Source organism: Leptodactylus fuscus, chromosome 1, assembly GCF_031893055.1.
Source record: "Leptodactylus fuscus isolate aLepFus1 chromosome 1, aLepFus1.hap2, whole genome shotgun sequence".
NCBI lineage: Eukaryota > Metazoa > Chordata > Amphibia > Anura > Leptodactylidae > Leptodactylus > Leptodactylus fuscus.
In genome coordinates, this window is record NC_134265.1 from 257,180,367 (window position 1) to 257,204,593 (window position 24,227).

The 24,227-nt window shown below is 38.5% G+C and overlaps 1 protein-coding gene across 1 annotated transcript in view; it reads right to left on the minus strand.

Annotated features, from left to right (window-relative positions):
- Positions 1–24,227, minus strand: part of TBCK (TBC1 domain containing kinase) — a 202,627-nt gene that overhangs the window by 138,899 nt on the left and 39,501 nt on the right. The window contains exons 4-12 of the mRNA XM_075286109.1: positions 21,003–21,117; positions 19,011–19,084; positions 18,040–18,181; positions 15,672–15,732; positions 10,055–10,116; positions 9,431–9,492; positions 6,540–6,688; positions 6,315–6,450; positions 3,475–3,574 (exon numbers count right to left, since the gene is read on the minus strand). Of these exons, the coding sequence (XP_075142210.1) occupies positions 3,475–3,574; positions 6,315–6,450; positions 6,540–6,688; positions 9,431–9,492; positions 10,055–10,116; positions 15,672–15,732; positions 18,040–18,181; positions 19,011–19,084; positions 21,003–21,117 (901 nt within the window). The remainder of the gene's footprint in view (positions 1–3,474; positions 3,575–6,314; positions 6,451–6,539; positions 6,689–9,430; positions 9,493–10,054; positions 10,117–15,671; positions 15,733–18,039; positions 18,182–19,010; positions 19,085–21,002; positions 21,118–24,227) is intronic.

Below are 24,227 nucleotides of genomic sequence, written 5' to 3' on the forward strand. Positions count from 1 at the left end.
CGCCCTATGCATCCCCGTACACCTATGTATAAAAAAGTTACGGCCGTCGGAATATGGCGACTTTTAGAAAAAAAAATTTTTAACACCGTTTTGGAATTTTTTTTAGGGGTCAAAATGTAAATAAAACCATATAAATTTGGTATCCCTGTAACCGTACCGAAACACAGAATACAGGGGACATGTCATTTCGGCTGCACAGTGAACGCCGTAAAACCAAAGCCCGTAAGAAAGTCGCAGAAATGCATTTTTTCTTCAAATCCACCCCATTCTGAATTTTTTTCCTGCTTCCCAGTACATTATATAGAATAATTAATGGTGGCATCATGAAGAAAAAATTGTCCCGCAAAAATTAAGACCTCAAATGACTCTGGGAGCGGAGAAATAAAAAAGTTATGGGGTTTAGAAGGAGGGGAGTCAAAAACGAAAAACGAAAATCAAAAAATGCCATCGGCGGGAAGGGGTTAAAAAAGTTCAAAAAATGCTTACTTAGGATGGATTATAGAATGTGAGAAATACACACACACACATATATATATATATATATATATATATATATATATATATATATATATATACACACACTCACACAAATATGTTGTTTTTTTTTTAAACAAATAAATTAGAGATATTGAAAATGTATGGCTTGTAAATGTATTAAATTATAATATATAGCACTATAACAGCATAGTAGATAAAGAATTAAAAAAAGGCAAAGAAGATATAATTAAAAAACCTGTAGCACTAGGATAATAAGAACGACCCAATGCAGAGAGACATTAATAATTTAGTTGGTGTTAGATATGAATGAAGGTGAATTGAAGATAATTGTATAGAATTTCCCGAACTATTATATTAATAGGAAAGAATTATACAGAAAGTTTAAACAAAATAGGTCAATAGGATAAAGTGTGCAAGGAGCCGCATTATGCGTTATCATTGTATATATACATTTTCCCAAAGATTCCAATTACTTTTAAATTTACTGGATTTATGTGATTTAATAGCAAATAATTCTTCTATTTTGTCACTGAAAGAGATAATGCTTTTAGCTTCATCTATGGATGGTGAGGAGGAAGATTTCCATTCTTTAGTGACAATGATTCAGAGCTGCTAGTACTATGTGTCCTACTACTAGGGTATTTGGTTCATCTAAATAAAACAAAGTGATAAATGAGGTTGTATCAGAAGATCTCAAACCAGATCCTTGATTTATTAGGAGAAATACGCTGGTCCAAAGGTTTTGTATTGCAGGAAAGTCCTCACCAGATATGAAGAACCAATGTTTGTCCAACACTGTTTTAGATAAGAAGGTATCATATTTGAGAGCCTTTTAGGTGTCACATAGCAATTTAACACGAAATGGAATTTTACTAACTGTTCTCCAGTCTAAGGGCTAGTTCGCACAGACTTAATGCGCGCGCATTCTGGTACGTATACACGTGTCAAAATGTGAGCGCTCAAAACAGATCCCATTCATTTCAATGTGTTGTTATGGGTAGAGATGAGCGAACACTGTTCGGATCAGCCGATCCGAACAGCACACTCCCATAGAAATGAATGGAAGCACCTGGCAGACTTTGCCGGCGGCCGGCCGCTTAACCCCCCCGCGTGCCGGCCGCTTCCATTCATTTCTATGGGAGTGTGCTGTGAGCGTGCTGTTCGGAATGGCTGTTCTGAACAGTGTTCGCTCATCTCTAGTTACGGGCATATAACGCGCGTAATTAGTACGCTCGTAACGACACACTGAAATGAATGGGATCTGTTTTGAGCGCTCACATTCTGACAAGTGTGTATGTGCCAGAATGCGTGCACGTAAACTCTGTGTGAACTAGCCCTAATAGGGATTTGCATGATATTTTGCTATTTAGTTTGATATATAGTTTTGTTTCATATTGGTAGGAAAGAATGATATCATAGAAAAGGAGATACCTTTGGTTTTGAGTTTTGGAGAAAAGATGGTTATATTTTTGCCAAATATTGTAGACCATATATTTAGCTCTTCTAAAAAATATTACAGTATATATATTTATAGAAGTTCCACTGACTTAAACTATATTCTGGAAAAGAAATAGTGGTTTAATATACCCTTACGCTCCCAGTATTCCAGATTTAACTCTAAATAAAGAATGAAAAATCTAAATGGTAAGTTAGGTTGGGAGGATGGTCCGACTTTTTAGATTTTGTAGGACGTGTTCATGCTGAAACCAACATTTAGTTTTAGGTGTAGTTGTAATACACCTAAAGTGGTGGGGTATAATACATTGGTAAGGTTTCTGGAAGGCCAATATTTCTATGTAGACCCAGAGTTTACCTGCAGGGTTATAGCACCTACAATATATATATATTTTTTTTATGTAGTATAGAAAGGCATTTAAAGGTGTTTAGAATAGTGGGTAGTATAGATATATTGACTGTGTTAATTCTTCCTGGCCATGATAAAGAAGGGTTTTAGTAAGATACACTTGGCTGGGTAGATGATCATAATTGATTTTGTATAATAATTTGGAACAATGAGGTAGCTGACACCTAAACATTTTACATATTATTTTCCCCAAGTGTAAATTTATTGTAATTTAGTATATGGAAGGATATTTATACCAAATATTTAGGATTTTGGGGAATTCATTTTGTAATGTAAGCTATCTCTTTCTAAGGTTCGTGCCTGATCCTCTGTGTAAGCTTGACTCCAGGGAAGTGCATTTCTAATTGAAACATATCTTAAAGAGGACCTTTCATCAGATTGGGCACAGGCAGTTCTATATACTGCTGTAAAGCTGACAGTGCACTTTACAGTCAGAAGGGCGTTCCTGACACTCTGTCAGGAATGTCCTTCTGCCCAGCAGCGCCTATCGCGCTGTACAGTGTGAGCGGGGAGGAACTCCCCCTCCCTCTGCTCACAGTGCTCGTCCATATACGAGTATTATCAGGAGAGGGAGGGGGCGTTCCTCCCCGCTCACACTGTACAGCGTGATAGGCGCTGCTGGGCAGAAGGACGTCCCTGGCTAAGTGTCAGAAACGCCCTTCTGACTGTAAAGCGCTACGGTACCGGAACTGATAGCTCTTTACCCAGGGAACAGATTGGGAAAGCCGATAGTGCACTGAATTCAACGCACTGTCAGCTTTCCAGCAGTATATAGAACTGCCTGTGCCCAATCTGATGAAAGGTCCTCTTTAATCTAGCATTGCTTTATGACTTCCATTCCACTACCCTTAAACTAATTAATGAACTTTTTTTAGGCATAAAAACAATGTAAGGACATGAGTTTGAGTTTGTTGCCTAAAACCTGAAAATTTGCCTATCATACAATTACTGAAATACTTCTGTGTTATGGGAAATTTCCAGTGAGCACTGGGTTCTGGTTCACTGTCAAATTTAAACGAAACTTTTTTTCATGCAAAGAAATGTGAAAAATACTATATGTAATCTGGAGATAATAATTCACAAGCAACAGAATTATGAAAATCCAGACTTACGTTTCTTAGTTGGCATAAAGATAAAGTCACTGTTGTGTCATCTAGGAGGGAGCTTCTGTCTCTTCCCCGACCAAAGCTTTCCCCATCTTCTAATAAGAGGCTACATAAAAAAGAAAAAACACATAAAAATAATACACTATGGAGCAGCTGCCTCTACTTCTGTGCTTGTCCTGTGATATTATAGGACAGCTTTCCCCACAATGGTTTTCTTGGCTTTCTCTAAGACATAGAAGTAGCTAATGTATAGTAATAGAAGCAGTCAAAGAGTCCTAAATCATAAATTAATATGTGATATTACCATTTTTTGGGGGGGGGTAAAAAAAACACATTTTTCTCAACCAGTTTGACTTTGAAAAGTGGCAAGAGGAAAGAATGGTTTATCTAGGAGGGCTCTTGTCTTTGCATTCCCAAAGATTTATTGTTCCTTATGACAGAAACATGAGAATGCACAGATTTCAATATATATCTTTTGCACAATCCAAGAAGTGCCACATTTATTCAGAGGCATTAGCTTTTTAATAAATTTGGCATATGTATTTCAGTTTAAGACTGGCATGTGAAATGTCAGTCTTAATAAATCTCCCCACTATTTCCCTACAGTTACTTAGTAGCTGAGCATGTAGAAGAGTTTTGCATTTTTAGCTTTCACCAGATGGTGGCGGCAGCGTTCATACTGAAAAAAAAAAAATTCTTAGAACTTACGTTACAGTAAATGCAGCAAGTTATTCAACAAAGATGTGAAACTCCACTAACAAACTATTAAATATTAATGTTCCATATATTAATATGCAATTTTGTGCTTTCAATAAAGTTAATAATAACTCAAAAAATGACTGTTTATTATATATAATAAGATAAGACACTTTGCTGGCTCTGTTGAAAAATAGAGCATATAATCCTATCAAGACTGATACATCATAAATAGAGATGAGCGAACACTAAAGTGTCCGAGGTTCGAAATCCAATTTGAACAGCCACACACTGTTCGACTGTTCAAACGGATTTCGAACCCCATTATAGTCTATGGGGGGAAATGCTCGTTTCAGGGGTAGGCAACATTTGATAAAATCATACTTACCAAGTCCACGAGTGAGGGTCGGGCTGGATCCTCCGAGAAGTCTTCTCCCGGCGCAGCGCCCCCGCGGCGTCTTCCAGCTGGAATTCACTCTGCCTAGGCATCGGGGCCTAGGCAGAGCCAACTGCGCGTGTGCGGTCGGCTCTGCCCGGCCCGACGCCTGAGTAGAGCCGACTGCGCATGCGAGGGCATGCCCGCGCAAGCGCAGTTGGCTCTGCCTAGGCCGGATGCCTGGCAGAGTGAATTCCAGCCGGAAGACGCCGCGGGGACGCTGCACGGAGAAGACTTCTAAAGGTAAGAGAGGAACCAGCGTTGATTGGCAGAATGCATAGCATTCTGTCCAATCAACGCTGGTTCTGCATCGAACCTTAAACTTCGAACAGCTAGTAGTGTTCGATCGAGTACAAGTATTTTGAATACCATAGTATTCAATCGAACACCTACTCGATCGAACACTACTTGCTCATCTCTACTCATAAATAATGAAAATATAACAACCAATTAACCATGTACAAATATATTTTTATTATGAGCACAAAAAAAAAAGCCAAATATTTTTAAAAACACACACGATACAGGTAGAGGTCGTCGTCCAAAAATTATAGAGTGTGCTCTGGACCCTACTCACGCTGTGTTCACACTGTAGACCTGTTCAGGTCCAAGAAAGGTGTATCTGTTTAGTGTAGGTTCCCATCTAAATGAGGTTGCCTTGTTGTGGTAGGTGGGCTTCATATGGTTTGATCAAATACGTATAACAAAGAACTTCTATATTGTATGGCATATTAGGTGTTTTTATTATATTAGTATTTGCCTTTAAGGTTTTCATATGCCCTTGTGCCCTACATTTTTGTATTTTTACATATATTACTTCGTAGTGAGCACCTGTTCACACTGGGATGTGCAGTCTTAACCTTTTTTTGTTGCGTACAACATATAGAACAGTTATGGCTAACATTTTGAGATCGGTGTGTCAATATTCGTAAAAAAAACAAAAAAAAAACCTGGATCGACTTGGGTTCCATGTCACATCTTTTTAAGATCCGCACACAGTATCTGACCCATTTTTATGGCTGCCACACAGTATCTGACCCCCTTTTTTTTTTACCCCCCCCCCCCCCCCCTACAGAATATAATGTCAATATATTAACACAATAAGTAGCTGCAAAAACACCCCCCCCCCCCCAGTTTACTCCATGATGCATTGTCTAAGGCCATCAGCTCAGGTCGCCACATGGAAGGTGACCCCAGCGGCTGGCACTTGATTCAGAGAATGTGCCACCCAAAATGTCTTGGCATGTCACCTTTGACACGTGTGTCATAGATTAACCATCATTGACATATAAAGACCATTACAGATAAAGTAAAGCATACGTAAATTTAGATAATTTAAAACAATTTTTGATTTTCTGGCAGCATTTGCAGCATTAATATATTTCATAAAGTAGTGAATATTTGGAACAGCTGCAGTGAGAGAAGCAAGGGGAAAGCTATAGAAAGAACAGGAAGTGTATTAATGTTACAAATGATGCCAGGAAATGTAAAGTAATCCAAACATGTTTATTTCCAAAAAGAAAAAACACACAACCCACTCACAGTAATCCCATATTTACAAGGCAAAGTCCTTCCATGGCTTCTAATGCACGGACAAAATACCGCCTCATTTCAAGGTAAAAGACAAGTCCAAAGAAAACTCACGTTGTGGTCCAGCAACACATTCAGCCAGGCATTGAATAAAACTTTGGATTTTATGTTTATTTCCACTTACTTTGGTAATGTGCAGATTGGTGGCTTTGACCTTATAATTCCTTTACTGACTAATTCTTTCTCCAAGTCTCCCCCTGCCAAGCACCAGAGGTGGTAGACTTCTTCAATGGATCTTTCAGCCAGAAAGTCACCGTCATCTAACATAATGGGATGACAGAGTAAATATGTATTTCCTTACTGAAAGTTAATTATGTTCTGGTTTCCATTTTCGAAATAGTCACAATACCTTTGCAAAGGAGACTGATGTCCTCAGGCAAGACCAGGTCAGCACATCTCAAAGCAGAAGAGAATAGGCCAGCAGGTTTGCGGAAGGGTGTGTATGTAGGGGATATTTCACTGAATACGCTATCAGATACTAAATCTAAAGCCGTGGGCCTAAAAGGATGACAGTCATTGGAAGTATAGTAAAACAACACATGAAGATAAACATTCAGCATGCACTCTCTCTAGTAAAGGAATAACCACACTTTAGAAGCCTCCAGAACTGGAAAAATAAAAAGAAGTCACAGAATGTTTTGGTTTTTTTTTAAGGGAAACTATCAGATGTTTATTTCCAGCCAAAACCAACCCAGAACATGTAATGACCTTTCCTATGGTGTTCCTCACTAAGATTTCTTTTTCTGAAAATTCACCTTTTAATACCTTAAAAGGGTTTTCCCACAAACGTAACCATATTATATTTATCGACAATTAATAGTTAAACATTCTTGCAAAATGAAAATAATCAATAATTTTGCAGAGTTTGAAAAACTGCCAATGGATCAGACCATGAATTCATAAACTTCTAGTCTCTGAAACCCAGACATGGTTTCCTTATAGTGACCAGGTTATCGTGTCATACATGTAGTGTCCCTAACCGATAACCTGTCCACAATAAGGAAATTATAGCTCAGTTTCTGGCAAGAACGAGTGTCACTTTATACACTGGGTAGCAGCTTGCAGCAACTTCGTCAGGCCATACAAAATGTACAGAGCTCTTCTAATTCCCTGCTAGTATTGTGGTTGTAGAAAAGAGCCAGCAGCCATTTACTTCTAAGGGTCTATCAAAGATAGCCATACCAGCAGTCTCAGAGACGTGCGGTAAATAACGCACGCAGGGGAACTTTTGGTTGGCCGTTCTAGTGGGCACTTGAGCAGTTGGATCACCAGCGACCAGACACTTATCTCCTATCCAATGGAAGGTGAAGGACAATCCCTTTAAGACCACCTTGGAGGTGCTGGGTTATTAACAGCATGTGTTAATTCCATTGACATGTTTTATAGTTATAGCTAGTCAAACAGAAGCTAATACACTTATTATGTATGCCTCAATGGGTTAGATACATTGACTACATCAGAACAAACATGGTGTGCCAGCTTTGTGGCATGGATTTCATGGCAAGCCCAAGCACAACGCTGACGTGTTCTGAACAAACATGTTTTGTGGAGTGACAAATCTCACTTCTGTATCTGACAGTATGGTCAATGAGTCTGGGATTGGCAAATCCCAGGAGAATATTACCCACATGGTTTCATTGTGCCAACGGTTCAGGGGAGAGGGAATGATGCTGTGGGGTGGTTATTCGGGACTTTCCCTAGGTTCTTTAGTTTCCGTGAGGAGAAATGTTAATGCTCCAGTAAACAACAACATTTTGGACTATTGCAACTTTGTGATTACAGCTTTGCGAAGGCCCTTTTCTGTTCCAGCCAACAGTATCCCAGTGTAAAAAGCAAGGTCCATAAAGACATACATGGTATGGTTTGGTATATAAGAAGTTCACTGGCCCGCAATAATCACTAATCTTAACCAAATGGAACAACTTTGGGATAAACTAGGACAGAGACTGCATGTCAGACCCTCTTGTCCAACATCTGTGCTTGACCTCACAAATGCTTTTCTGGAAGAATGGACAAAAATTCCCATAGGACAAACTCCAAAATCCAAAATGTAGAAAGTCTTCTAAGAAGAGTTTAAGCTATGGGGAGGACAACTCTATTATTGCCTATGGCTTTATTGATCTTTAGAATGGGATAAAGCTCCTATAGGAGTAAAGGGTAGCTGTCTCAATACTTGTGCATATAGTGCATATCGTATTTCTTTTTTAATTATTTCAATGATCGATTTCTCTATTCTTAATGAAAGTGGTTGTCTGGAAATTTTAATTATAATCTATACTTAGGTTAAACCATAAATATCTGATGGTGGAGCATCGTAAACCAGACAGATCTTTTGGTGGAGGTCACCACAAATACCCGTATACACTGCACAGAACTGGAAGCCGTAAGCTCTCTGCCCTGCTCAGCTTCCACTAACGTCCAGCTATACACAGTATATAGTATCATCACTGATCAAATATTTTGACCTACACTAAGAATGGGCCAAATTCCTGAACAACCCCTTTAATTGTCATTTGTAAAACAAGTAGAACCCTACTAAAATATAACATTTTTAATAAAGAGGATTCATTGGTTACTTTTATTTGTAATCATTTCTTCTCAATTATTATTACTACACTCAAAAAGGACCAGCCAGCTCTTTGGAAATGAGTATTTTAGTAAAAAAAAAAATGGTATTCCCCATTAAATAACATTTCTGTATCATCTTTTCTTAAAACTCTATGTTGTGCCACTGTGAATTGAACTGGAAATTGGGTTTTACCACTTGAGAGTTTATTCATGTATATTCTGACACTGTGCACTATGTACTGACTGTGTAGGGACACATCTTTTATACAAGGGGAATGGAAACACCCAGTTGTCAATTGTTATTCTTAAAAAAATTACAAAGTGGAGGCCTAGCAAAAGATGCTCAAGAATTGTTATTTCATGTGAAATGGAAGTATTTAGTATAACAGAGGTAAGTGTATGACCAAGGAATATGCTTATATCCTAGTATTCACTTTCAGCAATATAGTTTTGACCCCGTGCCAGGTTTTATAATGCTATAACCTCCCTGGTGCAACTAGCGCCCCCACATTCTCTGCCACTACCTAAAACTGTTGGTTAACATGAGGGTGGAGGAGAAGGAAGGCTATAGGCTCCCAATACATGGTTGGAGAACAATTAAATCTAATCCATACTATTACACTTCACTTACTATTGGTAAGTTATAGTCACCATCGCCTTCGATGCACTCACCTTTTAGAGGGATGATACGTAAGGCATTTTCTCAATAAAGTTAAGACGTTTCCTGGAAGATTCTTGAAATAATAGGAAAAAAACATTTTCAGATATTTATGATGAACCCAACATACAATGATATGGTAAACCTTATTTACACCAAGTAACGTGTAGATTAACCAGCATTAACCTGGTATCATTCCAACCATTGCGATGTATTACCATGGCTGTAAGCAGGTTTCAGAAAACATTGCACAATTACGGTCATGTGCTATGAGATATCCATGGCGCATCATTTCAGCTTTAGAATCTATATCTATTATTCTGCTCGCACAGCACAATACTTGCATTATTTGGAATTTTCCAGGCATTAGTCTGTGCAGCATCATTACAAGTCTACGCGGTAGCACCAGGCTTTGTAACAAGCATTTACACACTGTGATGACAGCCACAGAAAGGGATAAATCCAATTCCGCTCTTGTTACAGATGATTTGAAATGCTACCTGCTGGAATTGATGAAATAGGACTCTCACCTGCTCTACAGTGCCACCTACAGGGAATATCACTAACAATCACCTCTTAAAATGCATGTCACTAGCTTTAGCAGCAATTTCCTGGGAATAGCAAAGCGCTTCACACACCTTTATCACTTCCACACATCCATGTTCTTCAGCGAGCACGGTCACAATGTCATCAACACAGCCTGAGGGAACAAAATAACAAGAAAATGAGGCCTGTGCCGTACACACGCGTACTTGAAACAACGTAAAAATAGCAAGCTGGGAATTACATGGTGAGGGCTGGAAAGCTAAATACAGCCAGAACAGAAATCTTCAAGTAGCAAAACAAACATATGATTAAATGCAGATCAATGCTTCCTGCAGACATGATACTATTTGTAGCTGGGTACTCTCACAGTGGAGGCAAAACACTGATCATGGTATATTAACTTTACTAATACACACAAATCTTCATCAAAAAGTTGTAAAAATATATATTAGGACCCATCAGGAAATGTAATTACTTACATGACATACAGTAACTACAGCGCCTTTCATCTTTCTGTTCATTTTTGCCAAACTTTCTAGGAAGAGGTGCTTACATTGTGTAAGCAGTTGTGTTACCCTACTGAATGATGGTAAAGGTATATAGAGCAAAGCAGGGTATGTCTGTGCCTATTCATTATAGGATAACTACTAATTGTATGATTATTGGGGGCTTCACTTTGAGGACCCCAATTCATGGCTGAGTTTTCTATGTGCATGATTAGTGGTAAAGCACGCAGGCTGCCACTACATTCTCAGTCTATATGACTGACAGAAATTGCTGAACACGGCATGCGGCGTTTCTGTTTGCTTTTATATGTTTGGCTATATACAGCAGGCACAATGCATTACGCACCACTACCATTCACCATAGGTATACAAAACGGATACATGTGAACCCAGCCTTATATTATAACAATATATTGCAAGGTAATTTTCGCATACTTATACATAACCATATCCCAAATCTAACTGGCATTTGTGTCTATATGCTTAATGAAAAGAACTAGTCTACTGAATTGTCATTTCAGGTAAGCTATTACATGCCATCAGTTTCATTACCTAAAGGGTTAAAGGGGTTGTAGAGAACTCTGATATCAATGGATAAGATATTATTAGATTGCTGCAAGTTCAATTCCTGGTACTGCCACCAATAAACTGACTGAAGGGGCCAGAGCAGTTCCATTACCTCTTCACCATATATTTTGCCACGGTTGTGCCTAGAAAGGCAGAACATTGAATTCCATTCAAGTGAACCACAATACCAGACACTACCAGGCACAGACCTGTATATTTTGCAGTGGTTAAGAATTAAAGGCATGCAGTGCTCACCAGAGCACCGTAGCATCTTCAAGCAGCTTGTTGGTTGGGGTACCAGTGGTCAGGCGCCCCCATTGATCTGATATTGATAGCTGGAAAACAAAAAAATAAACTATATTGCCATTGGCTGAGCAAACCACGTATGGGTCATTATACATGTCCTGGTAATGGTATTAATACAGGGGTAGTTTGACATGGGAATGCCCTTGTAAGGTTGTGAACTATTTGGGGCTAAGGCCAGCATCTTTCCAGGGCGTAACAGGGAGAGAAAAGGATGTGTCAGGATGGACTGAGTCCTCAGAAAGTTATAGAGAAGTACTGAAGTAAGCAAAGCACTTGGAGTGAGATACAAGGCTTATGGTTATTTGCAGCCGTCTCTGTGTTTTTCCTCTCATACTTTCTCTTTTTCACTCCTACCTCTCCTCTCCATTGATTTCTATTGTAAGCTGTAATATGATAACTCTGTGAACTTCAAAGTCAGTTTAATGCTTTATTTATTTGAGACCCTAAAACTATCCATTCCTTTGACGGATCTATGGTCTTTGCAGGGCTCTATTTTGTGCTTTGTCTGGGTTGATGGGAGACACAGGATCTCTAGAGTGAACTTGATGGTCTTAAAGAACAAAGGTGGTCTTTCCATTCCTAAATTCACTCACTATTATTGGTCAGCCCAGTTGAAGAGACTTCCAGCATGGTCCACTCTCTTAGGTTACTCCAAGTGGATGGAAATATAGAAGTTGTAAATGGCCCCAAACCATCCCAATTCCCTTACATGATTGAACTTCTATAGCCCACCTTCTAGTGCTCTTTTAAGACATATGGCTCTGACACGAGACATCTGGCACAACTGTACAGCATGCTTTCACTTGTCCTCTCCACACTCCTCTATGACAGCCGTTCCATTCCACCCAAGCTATCCACCCAGTCTCACGACTGCATTCTCTGGCCCTTGGCTTCGTGCCAGACAATTTTGCAGACATTGTGGACTACAAAATGCACTCCTTCCAGTCCTTTGCTGACCTTCGGTCAAAATTTAATGTCCTTTCTAACAGTGAGTTTTCCTATATCCAGATGAGACATTTGGCCAATCTAATTTTCCAAAGGCCCCGGGATCCTCTCTCCATGGACTTCGAGAATCTCTCTAAGGCTGACTGGGTCCACAACTGATTTCATAATAGATATTTACATAATTCTCTCAGATCCGGCCCCGGATGGCAATCCTAAATATCCCTATATGAGGAAATGAGAATCATGTTTGGGAAAGCCTCTGTCCGATATGTCCTGGCTTTTGGTTTGGAGGAGTGTGGGAAAAAAAATCTCTTGCTGTGTTACATAGATGGAGAACTTTTACAAGATGTTGTTGCACTGGTACCATACCCCAGCATTGCTCCAGTCTTTCAACCGCACTATACTGGATCCTTGTTGTAGGTGTGATGCCTGTCTGGCTAACATATTCCACTTGTTCTGGTGGAGAGTGCGCATTTAAGAGGTTTTCCGGGCAAAGAAAAAAAGGTTTGTAAGTGCTATTTATGGGTTAATAAATGCACCGAAACACCTTTAGCAGTTTCTGTGGGAGCTCCTGGTATCTTCTGCATTTGTTTACATGGTGTGGCTTCTTGTTCTTTTATTCTCCAACTACCATGATGCATTGCACTTCACTCACAGTGGCTCACACTAGCTCCCCCTCTCACTCTCTTACACCCCCTCCCTGTCTCCCTAGCTAGCTCGCCCACTACTAGCCCTTCCCAACTAATTAACTCAGAACAGCTGCCCACCCCATCATACATACTTGTCTTACTGTCCGGTTCTTCTGTTCTCTCTTGCACATGTGCAAAAGAGTTGGCATCTCCTCCTCTTTCACAAGCCAGCAATCCACTATGCTGGCACACATAGTGAAAGATGCAGTGCTTTCTGGAGCCAGCGTGACGTCACTTCCGGAACTGACATCACAGCTCCGCTCCGGACCAGAACCAAGCGAATTGGGTAAATATTGTGTGTGAGCTTTCACTGCACATGCTTGCGTTCCGGCACTATTGCGCACGTGTGGGTGGCTGGCACACACAAAGAGGAGGCAGCCTTCCCAGAATGATGCGTCAGATCCGGATCACGAAGAAATGGTGAGTACTATACGGAGGAGGGGGCGAGTCCTTTGCACTGACGTAGCAGGTCAGTTTATCAATTAGAACGAGAACCTATTACGTCAGTGGAAAAGCAAAAAATGTAATACATGTAGGTCACATACCCTACATATATAAAATCAACTTGGAAAAAGGGAGCATGCGCACTTTAATCATATATTTAAAAACGGCCATCTTTGATGTGGGCAAATACGAACTCTTAGATATCTAACAATTATCACGATATGGTTGTGTATGCCGCTAATTAAAGTGTTCCACTATATGGACAAGGTTTAATGGTGTCGCCTTAGACATCATTTAACATCATGTAATAATATAGCGATTAATGTGGACGTTATTTAATATCGCATATGAGTCCCTAACTTTTATTATCTAGTTCAAACCATCTCCTACGTTGAATATGATTGTTCTATATCTAGGGTAAGTGTTTGAATTACCAGCCATAATTCTCAGTTTGGTTAGCCAACATATGATTATAATTAAGTTAACACTGGCAAGGCATTGATGAATTGGAATTGAAGTTTGTAATAATGTGATATATCACAGTTAGCCGCCTGTTCACACAGTGCGGTTGTTCTAAGATAAGTAAAAAATTTGATGTACACGTAAATTCTATCTGTGATTGCACATGTTAGTTGAGTTCTGTTTTTGAGAACAATATGTTTTCCTATATTATGAGTATCAGGATTGCTTTATTGTCATTATTTCTTTTGATGTTGACTACAGTTAATTTCTAAGATATAACATACTTGATATAATAGCACTTACATGATGACATTGTTATTTCTATCTATATGTAAAACTAAATCTATTGCTTAATACTATTGTGGATCTATGTATATATGTATATTTGCCTAGCTGTGCACTTTTGGTTTTAACTGCTTTTGTTTTTATCCACGTGTTGTTTTGTAATTAATCACCTGTAATTTTTATGGGGGTGTGTTCATGTCTATGTGTGGATTACTTAAGGAGTCATGGCAGTTAGTAAAGTTTGACTATGACTAAGAGAGAACCCGCTCTCGAAACGCGTCAGTCTTAACAGCACAGCTAGACCCATTGACGTTACTCCACCAGATACTGCAAGTAATCTTTTGACTGAACCTATAGCTCTTTTAATTTTTTTGGTTCAATAAATGTTATAAATTTTAACATATCGAAGGACTGCGTTAGAGAGGACTTAGTTAGAGAGTCCTGATTTATCCTGGACAACCTCTTTAATCAAACCCTACTGATGACAGGTTCAAACGATAGCCTTGACATGATGTCTTATATCAAAACACTGGAGGAGCACCCCCTCCTCCATCCTTAGAGGAGCAGTATACTAGAATACCAGAATTTAGGATGCTAAAATACTGTTCTTTTGATTATTGAGAGGGACTATTTCAACTTGTCTGGGAACATTGGGATAAATTTTGGAAACTCTGTGAATTGTAAGCCCTGGATAACTTTGCCCTTTCATCCTTTGCCTTTCTGTGACAACGGTCTATGGTTTTCCCCACTTTTTTCCTTATCCGCTCCTTTCCCTTCCTCTTCATGACGTCTGTTCGTCTTTAGACTTAATGTGGATGTTGCACTTTCACCTACAAAATTTGTGTCCATGTTTATTTTTCCTTACTGCACTTTTTGCATGATCATGTAACATGATCGGAACATGTATATTCTCTTTTACTTTTTCTTTATCTTTGTTTGTAAATGTATACAACCTTAACCTATAAAAATTACAATTGAAAAAAAAAAAAAGAGTCAGTTTAGCAGGGAGGGAAAAGGATCAGGAAAAGAGCCTGATGCATGTAGAAAGAAGCATTTCTCTCTGATGACATATACTATAATGTTTCTCATATCCACCAGAGATGAGCGAACACTATTCGAATAGCACGCTCCCATAGAAATGAATGGACGTAGCTGGCACGCAGGGGGTAAAGCGGCCGGCTGCCGGTAAAGTCTGCGTGCCGGCCGCTTCCATTCATTTCAATGGGAGCATGCTATTCCAAACGGCTGTTTCGAATAGTGTTCACTCATCTCTAATATCCACTAATACTAATGATTTATGTAGAGTTTGTTGACACTGTCCACTTTATAAACTGTATAGTGAGTTTGAAGCCAGTGTTCTGGCTGTGTTAAGGAACACAATAATAAAAATATAGTATATGACTATAATTAAGAAGCAATGGATGTTAGACTCATGTGTCTATAAATAAACTACAGGTACACAATAAATTCAATACATTATGTGAGCATTTAGAATTGCTACATACCTAATTCAAGGATTACTTTCAGCTTCTCTGATATGTCCAGGCTTTGAAACAATTTTCTTCCCTGTAAAAGAATAACAAATTTTATTATCATATGATAACCATATATATTTGTAAAAGTTTACTTTCACATACGTAAGAAGAAACTCCGATATAAAGTAAATAGTGATATCTGTTTTGAAAAAGACCTGTGTTAAGGTACAAACGTTGCAGTGAATAAAGCTTCACAAATTTTATGAAGCATTTGAAGACAGTGCTGTGATTCTTTCATATTTTTCATAATGTCATTCAAACCATTTAACCATAGTCATATATAACCCATATACCCATTGTAACAGATTGCAGAAAATCATTGTATTGGAAAGGGTTAATCTCTTCCCGACGCAGCCATTTTTCTTTTTTACTCCCTATCTTCCAAAAGTAATAACTTATTTTTCTATTCACGGCGCTGTATGAGGGCTTGTATTTAGATGGAGAAATTGTGCTTTGCAATGGTTCAATATTCAGTATGATGTCAGAGAAGTTGGAAGAAAATTCAGAATGGGGTGGAATTCAAAAATTCTGGTTTTGAGCCATATTTGCATGGATTTTGTTTTAAAGGTGTTTACTATGCAGCCAAACTGACCTATTAGCTGTATCCTCAGGGCAAGTACAATTACAGACATCGCAAATGTATAAAGTTGTTGCCATGTATTAACACCTGAACAGAAAACCAAAACTTTGAAAAATGTAATTTCTTTTTAGTTACCATTTAGTTTGACACCTGTACATTTTTAATATTTCTGTGTATGAAGCTGTGTAAGAATAAATAATAAATAAATAACAGGTCTTGCTTGCCCAAAACTAAATGTGAAAAGTTATGGGTGAGTACCCTAGCTAGGCCTTCTTTGCTATACATATCAATATTTAATGGATTTTTTTTCCTTTCAAGTAAGGGTTGGTGGGAATAATTTTCTGTGTTTATACGCACATTTTTCTTGTTTTTGTTTGTGAGTTTGGAGTTTTTAAATGGATTCTTAATAAAGATCAATTTTTTAATGAGTCCTAGCTAGGGTACTCACCCATTACTTTTTACGAAGCTGTCTAAGGCATATTTATTTATTTATTTATTTATTTATGCGTGGTAAGTGGTGCTTTTTATTTATATAATTTTGGGGATTGCTGGAGGTTTGGATAGTTTTTTTATTAAAATTTTTGTGAGTTAAAAAACTGCACTTTTTTTTGAACTCCCAAATTTTGAACAGCCATATTGATTCTCCCCCTTCCCCTCCTTGTTGTTGTACATATTTATTGAGATATTTTTATATGTTTATAGCTCAGGCATTTTTGGATGTGGGGATACGAATGTGTTTATGTTTAAAGGGATCCTATCATTTAAACACATTTTTTTCTGGTTGACACGTACGAATAGCCTTAAGAAAGGCTATTCGTCTCCTACCTTTAGATGTCTTCTCTGCACCACCGTTCGCTTGAAATCTCGGTTTTCGCCAGTATGCAAATGAGTTATCTCGCAGCACTGAGGGGCGGGCCCCAGCGCTCAAACAGCACTGTGGGCATCCCCAATGCTGCGAGAGAACTCTCCAGCGCCGCCTCCATCTTCTTCAGGAATGGGGTCTTGACAAGTCTTCTTCCGGGGTTGACTTCAAACTTCTAGGCCTCGGGCCTAGTGCAAAGCTGACTGCGCATGCCTGCCAGCTACAAGAAAATGGCCGCTTACACAGTATTGGTAGCATCCTGTCAGAGAGACAGGATGCCATCTCTAGATCTTGCACCTGGGAATGGCAGTGATCAGCTGCCTTGTTCACATTTGACCAAGACATCCAAAGGGTTAATGTCTAATGTCTAAGTAAGGACATCAACTATAGACACTGCTGCCAAGTCAGAAAATGTGCTAGTTCAGGAGTGGAGTTTAAAATGCTGCACTATTATGCTTGATGACTAGTCTTGAAACCGGTAGTTCTTCCATTTCAGTTGTAGCTTTGTAGACTGACTTATACAAACGTGCAAGGTTCCAGATTCCAAAATAGTGACTATAATTCAGGTGCACAACACAGACACTTCTGCTAACTAAAGTCATTTTAATTTTCAGTATACTTTAGGGAGGAAGAGTAGGGTCATATAATCTTAGAGGACATGATAATAGGCAGCGTATTTGATTAAGACATCTGTGTTTCTAATATTATCTTTATATTCTTGTTTAATATAAATCCTTTTATTGTACCTGTGTTTACCATCATTTACTTTATCCATTTTTAATCTCTTAAATCTGTGATGTGTGTCACTCTTGGATCTTCATGATCCCTTTGGACTATCCCAAAACGCTCATATACATAGACGTTGTAGTTAGATCATACAAGTCTGCTTTACTTACCATACAAAGTTCAAATAAAATTATACCCAATGACCACACATCAGACTTGGGTCCCGAAGGCAGAGGTCTCTCATACTGAGTGGGATCTTTTGACTTTACGATTCCCTGGGCAATTACTTCTGGTGCCAGATATGATGGGTAACTTAAAGGAATTGTGTAAAAGAAAAATACATTAAATAATATCAATAAAAATATAATAAATTAAAGTCTAGCCAGTCACCAATGGCCAATGATACCAGGAAAGAGCAGAGAAAGCATACATAGGGACACTCAGAGTCAGAATCACTAAGTGTTTTAAACCAATAAGATTAAATTACTAAAATATCTACAGTATACAGTATATGGTTCAAAAGTCTATTCTATGTATATTGTAGCTATGTATCTACCTTCAGCTACCACTACAGGAAGCTTAGGAGCTTACTGAATATGGTTAAAGGAAATCTGTCAGGTCCAAAATGCTTCTATAACCAATAACAGTACAATATAGGGCTATTCAATAAAAGAAAAAACATACCAGAACCTGATGCACAAAATAGAATTTTATGGATATGTAAATCAGTCTGTAGATACACCAGTAGTGGACTCACTTAGAATTGGCACCTGATTTGCATATTCATAAAAGAGATAGCACTAATGAAGTTAGGACATAGGCTGTAAAAGAAGATTCTTTGGAAGTTTTCTGCTTGTTTGGCAGATAAATATCAAGCAAGCAAAATGCAATATATTTTTATCTGGACCGAAAAGAACAGACATGAAAAAAACATTGAAATCTGTAACTTGTATGTTCTTGGAATGAATATGAATTTATATGATTTTTTTTAACCTATGGCAACAAATTAACAGGTGAAACAGAGCAAACATACACTATACAATAAATGCTATTCAGTAATCTAAAGAAATATTTCGGTTGCCCTATGACTACGTTGCCATCTACTGGTCCATTATATGACAGCAGGAAAAAAAAGTCTTACCCAATTGGAAAATCTACATCTGCTCCATGATCTGTTATGTAATAAAGACCAAATTTAGCCATCTTAACATGACCCTGGAAAAAGAATTTGAAGGATGTATTTATCTATCCGTAATGCAAAATATATGCACATTCACACAAAGAGAGTGATGCAACAGAGAACAGATTGTTAAACTGGAAACATAAATCATCATCTGATAACGTACTTATGTTTTATTGGTTATGGTGCTGGATTTGTTATGAGGTTAACTCCATTACTGCATTTATGTACAGAGCTTGATGTAGATGGTGTATTTATGTTAGGAGTGGGGTTCTGGTGTGTAGTCATGTTATGTTTTTGATTCTGGTACAAAATTATTGATGTAGCAATCTGTGTCATACACACACATATTTTTATTTACGGTTTATGTATTTTTTCCTGATAACAGCCTTTTTTTACCGTTGAGAAAAGCAAAGCCTGCTGTACTTTGACAGTACTTTTACTTTTTATAGTGTCTGATACAGTAAAAAAATAAACACCTCTTAAAATATAGCATATTTTTATAAAGCTAGTCAACGGGCTTAGTATGTCACTGTTGCACCACTCTACTGCAGGTATATATATCAGGTAAGTCTCCCCATATATACCTCCAACACGGGAAAAGCACAAGATATGACCAAAATCTCGCTCTCAGTTGAGAAGTGGATACTATTGTTTGTAGTCTAATGGACTTTCATTGTTGTTAATGTAAATTACTCTCATCTGAAATCGATGAAACAACAGACTTTTACAGCAATAGAGTGACACACATAAACAAAGCCCCCTCCATTTCTGTCCATTCCCATTGAATCTAATGTAAGCAACATGCACGCAGGCCTTTTTTTCTGTCATGTTTTTAATATGAGAGTGAATGCAGACGGACACCAGACGAAGGAGGCTTCATCTGCATTCTATAATTAATGTCTGTTGTACTCATCCTATAACGAATGAGAGCAACGAACATTAACAACATTAATGTGAGCCTACCCTAAACAATGCTCTGAGCTACATACATCAGCAGCACCTGCAGGAATATCTGACAGTCTGCTACAATGTATCAGTCTGGAGTTCTGACAGCAGACACAGATTGAAAACGGTGAAAACTGAAAGTGTTCTAGAAATTGCTGGACATTTAGGTCTGGTTCACATTTGCGTTCGGTATTCCATTCAGGGAGTCTGCTTGGGGAATCCCGAACGTATTAAAAAATGGTTAGCAGAGAAACCACACGGACCCCATAAGCTACAATGGGGTTCATGTGTTTTCGGTGCGGTGTCCACATGAATCATGCAGAGAGAAAAATGCTGCTATGGGGTCCGTGTAGTTTCTTTGCTAACTGCTTTTTAATGCGTTCAGTATTCTGTTCAGGGGAATACCGAACGCAGATGTGAACCAGGCTTTAGAGTGATGAAGCTTTAAATAAACCTGAAAACCTGTATAATTCATGTGATTATGAAATGAGAAGACCATCATTAAGGGTACATTCACACTGTGTATGTATACTTGTCCCTGGCCTATACAGGTGTAGCATTCATTATTTAGATAACAAAATATAGCATCGCACACTACTTGCATAGAATGTCACTCTTTCATTTTGAATGTGAACAGCCACATTAGCAAATAGCGTACAACACTGTGTTGCACTAAGTGACAAACACAGCACGGTGTAAATCAAGTTAATGTCTGCAAAATCTTCACAACAAAAATATTCATTTACTATGGTATACTGGTATTACTTGGGGGATTTCTTAATTTTATTAAAATAAAATATTGTAGTTTGAATGCACCTAAATCCAGTAAAAAAGGACTTGATCTATATTGGATTTGGTAGTTTCACACTATATGTATAAAGCACACATATATAATAATATTTGATGATCAAATCCTATAAAGAATGTAATAATCAATCTTCATATTAAGGCATTCTGTCAGACAGTAAAGTAACTTCCAAGACCCCATATATCATTCATTCTTACCTCTCCATCCAGCAAGATATTGTGCGGAGACAGTGCCCGGTGGACAATGCGATGACAGTTCAAATATTCCAATCCCTGAAGGGCTTCAAAAGCAATGTGCAAGATCTTCAAAGGGCTGGTGGATGAGAGAAGGAGAGAGAGCGGGGTTTGCTTTGAAAAACTGGTAACAAAAATGTTTATGAATTGAATTTTCAATGTACTAAAAGGAGCAGCATGCTAAAGGCAGAAACCGTACATCTTGTATGTAGAGCTGCTGCTGTCATTCCTACGCATGTATGCAGATATATCTGGAGGCGCTCAGCACTGGAGATATGGCGGGTGATCATGAAGTAGTGATCAACTTGCAGGGAATTTTAGCCTTAGTTTTTTTACTTATTTATTTTGTTATAACAGCCAGCACATGGTCCCATAGAAAATAATGGCTCTATTTCCACAACCTTTTTTTTTTTTTTTTTTTTTAAACAGTCCATTTGACCAATCCATGAAATAATTGAACTTGCTATTTCTTGGGCCCTTTTCAAGGATGCCTCAATAGTTTACAAGGGATACATGAAAATGGGTTACCCTCGGGTGAACACTCTTTTGTGAAGAAAGCGATCACCACGAGGCCTCCATACTCGAACTTGACGTGTAGGAATTCAGGTTTCTCATTCACAACACCACTGCAAAGGTAAAGGTGGCTGGCAATCAATGGCAGGACACATAATGGGCATAATGATACCAAATTTCCTTCTGCTGCGTGCCTGGATGTGGTCCGGTGAGACAATGGATGTATTGGAGGTGCCAACTGGGTATTAATAGTGAACAAGGAACTTGTGATTACAGCTTTTGTATGTTGGCAGATCAAACAATCTAGTGGTGGTCTGTCTGGGCCGTATGGCGCTTCCTCACCATGTCACTATGTCCCTTAGGGAAGCTCATCAATATTTAATCAGAGGGGGTCCACCACTCAAGTCTGGGGTGTCAAACCCTCATTAAGGATAGGTGATATATATTCAATCACCAGAAATCCATTTTAAGGGAACAAATAATACACTAGATTGGAATATGCTGTAAGATTTGCTATTTGTAGATGTGTCACTGACACCAATGGCCACTTAGTGACAGAAAAGCCACTATTTTCTAGATACTCATAATCATTCTAAAACTCCATTCTTATTTTATATTCTTAAAATCAAAATTATATTATTCAAAGCAAAAACACCCTGTATTGGAACAAACCATAACACTTACACATTGTGTTATTCACATAAATGACCACTTGGTGACAGCAAAGTACCTGCTTTCTAGACAATGAGAACCATCCTAAATCTAAACTCCAAATGGGAGAATGTACATCCTATATATCCCAATGCTGTATATTCTCTGTTATGCCTCAACTTAACTTGTGTTGGTACTGTATTTTATCCAATATTTGTAAAATTACTGTTTCCTGTTAGAAGTTGCAAGAGCTAAAGCTTTTACTGACAAAAACTAAAGCACGATACAATGCTCTGCCAGGGGAAACACATACAGATAGAAATGCAAAATGTCTTCTGTTACCATTCAGAAACTACATCTCAGGTCTTCTTTATTTTAGTAAATGTTATTCCTTTGATCACTAACATTCTGCTTTGAGGAACTTAAAGGGATTGTCCCATCACAAGGATCCTATCTATACTGCTTGTTAATGTGGATGTAAGACTTTTCCTAAATACATTGCTTCAGCAAAACTGCTTTGTTTGGCCACTATCTTACTTTGTTCAATTTTTTGTGGCCACAGCCCTGACTTAGCTGCTCCTGAGTCAAGTGATGTATCTGCTGCTCTCAGGGGGGAGGGAGGAGGGGCTAAGTGCAGGGAGCGAGCCTGTGTATCTAGCTATTCCTGTCTCTACACCATGTGACCTAGGTCCTGCACTCAGATAGAGGAGCTGCTTTCATTTCTTCTGTTCTCCCAGTTATCAGGTTAGCTAATTCAGTTGTGTTCATTATGGCAGAGACAGGCAGTCTCTGTATGTAACACAGAATGGAGTTGCTGCTGCCTGTACTTCATAGTCCAATGTGGGTGGGCGGAGCTACACGTGGATTTGGGGGCGGGGCTAAACGGCAGGTTGCCTGTGAAACCCCGCCCACCAAATGATGCAAGAAACCAGGAAGAAAGAAGATTTTACAAGAGTGAAGACTGCTGAGTATGTGAGGTGGGAATACCCCTTTAACATTTCAAACACTGTTGTCTGCCAGTGAAAAATTGCCAATTTTTATACCCAAACACAGTGTAAAACATACAAAGTTTTTTTTTGAAGGGCAGTTCAGGCGCAGCTTCCCCTTGTAATCTGAGATTTGTAGTACTGTCCAGCATACAAAATATAGAACCTACAATACCAAAGATCAACTGAAGTTTGCCTGGCTCTGGTTTCTATATATTAGTGACACAACAAGCAAAGTAATGCGAATTCTCATATTGTACGTTATACATTAAAGACTCATCTGGTCAAAGATAACACTTTATAAATTAAAAAAAAAACATCTAAATTGAAGAGCAAGTTATACACGATAGACAAAGTGCAAATGATCAAATAATCTGTTAGTGTTGGGTTTTTTATTGTCCGTTTTACAGACAGTAAAAAAAGGACGCTTAGGGTGCATTCACACTACTGATACGCTGCCTGATTCTGAACGTTAAAACACGTTCAGAATCAGTGGCGTATAAAGCAGATCCCGTATCGTATGCCAGCTCCCATGAATGGGATCTGCTTTATACGCACTGATTATGAACGCTCACGGCCGCAAAATAGCGTCGCGTATACGGTCCCAGCTCCCATTGAAATCAATGGGAGCGTATACGGCCCCCAAAAGCTCCCGCGGCGTCTACGTACCAGATTATACTCCGTGTGAACCCGGCCTTAACATTCAGAATCAGGCAGCGTATCAGTAGTGTGAATACACCCTAACTGATCGTAATGGACACTGATGCTAATGATCAGTTAGTTATGAACCCTACTTAAAAATAAAAACATACCTATCATACAATATATGATACCATATCATATGATATTAACAGAATATCTATAAATCTATAATAATGTCTATATCTATAAAATCTATAGCTGAGGTTTCTATACACTGTTTTTCTCTGAAAATAAGACAGGGTCTTATATTATTTTTTCTATGAAAAAAGGGCTAGGGCTTACAAACTTACTTGCACTCTCTCTAAACACTGTGTGGCAGTGGCTCTGTGCCCTCTCT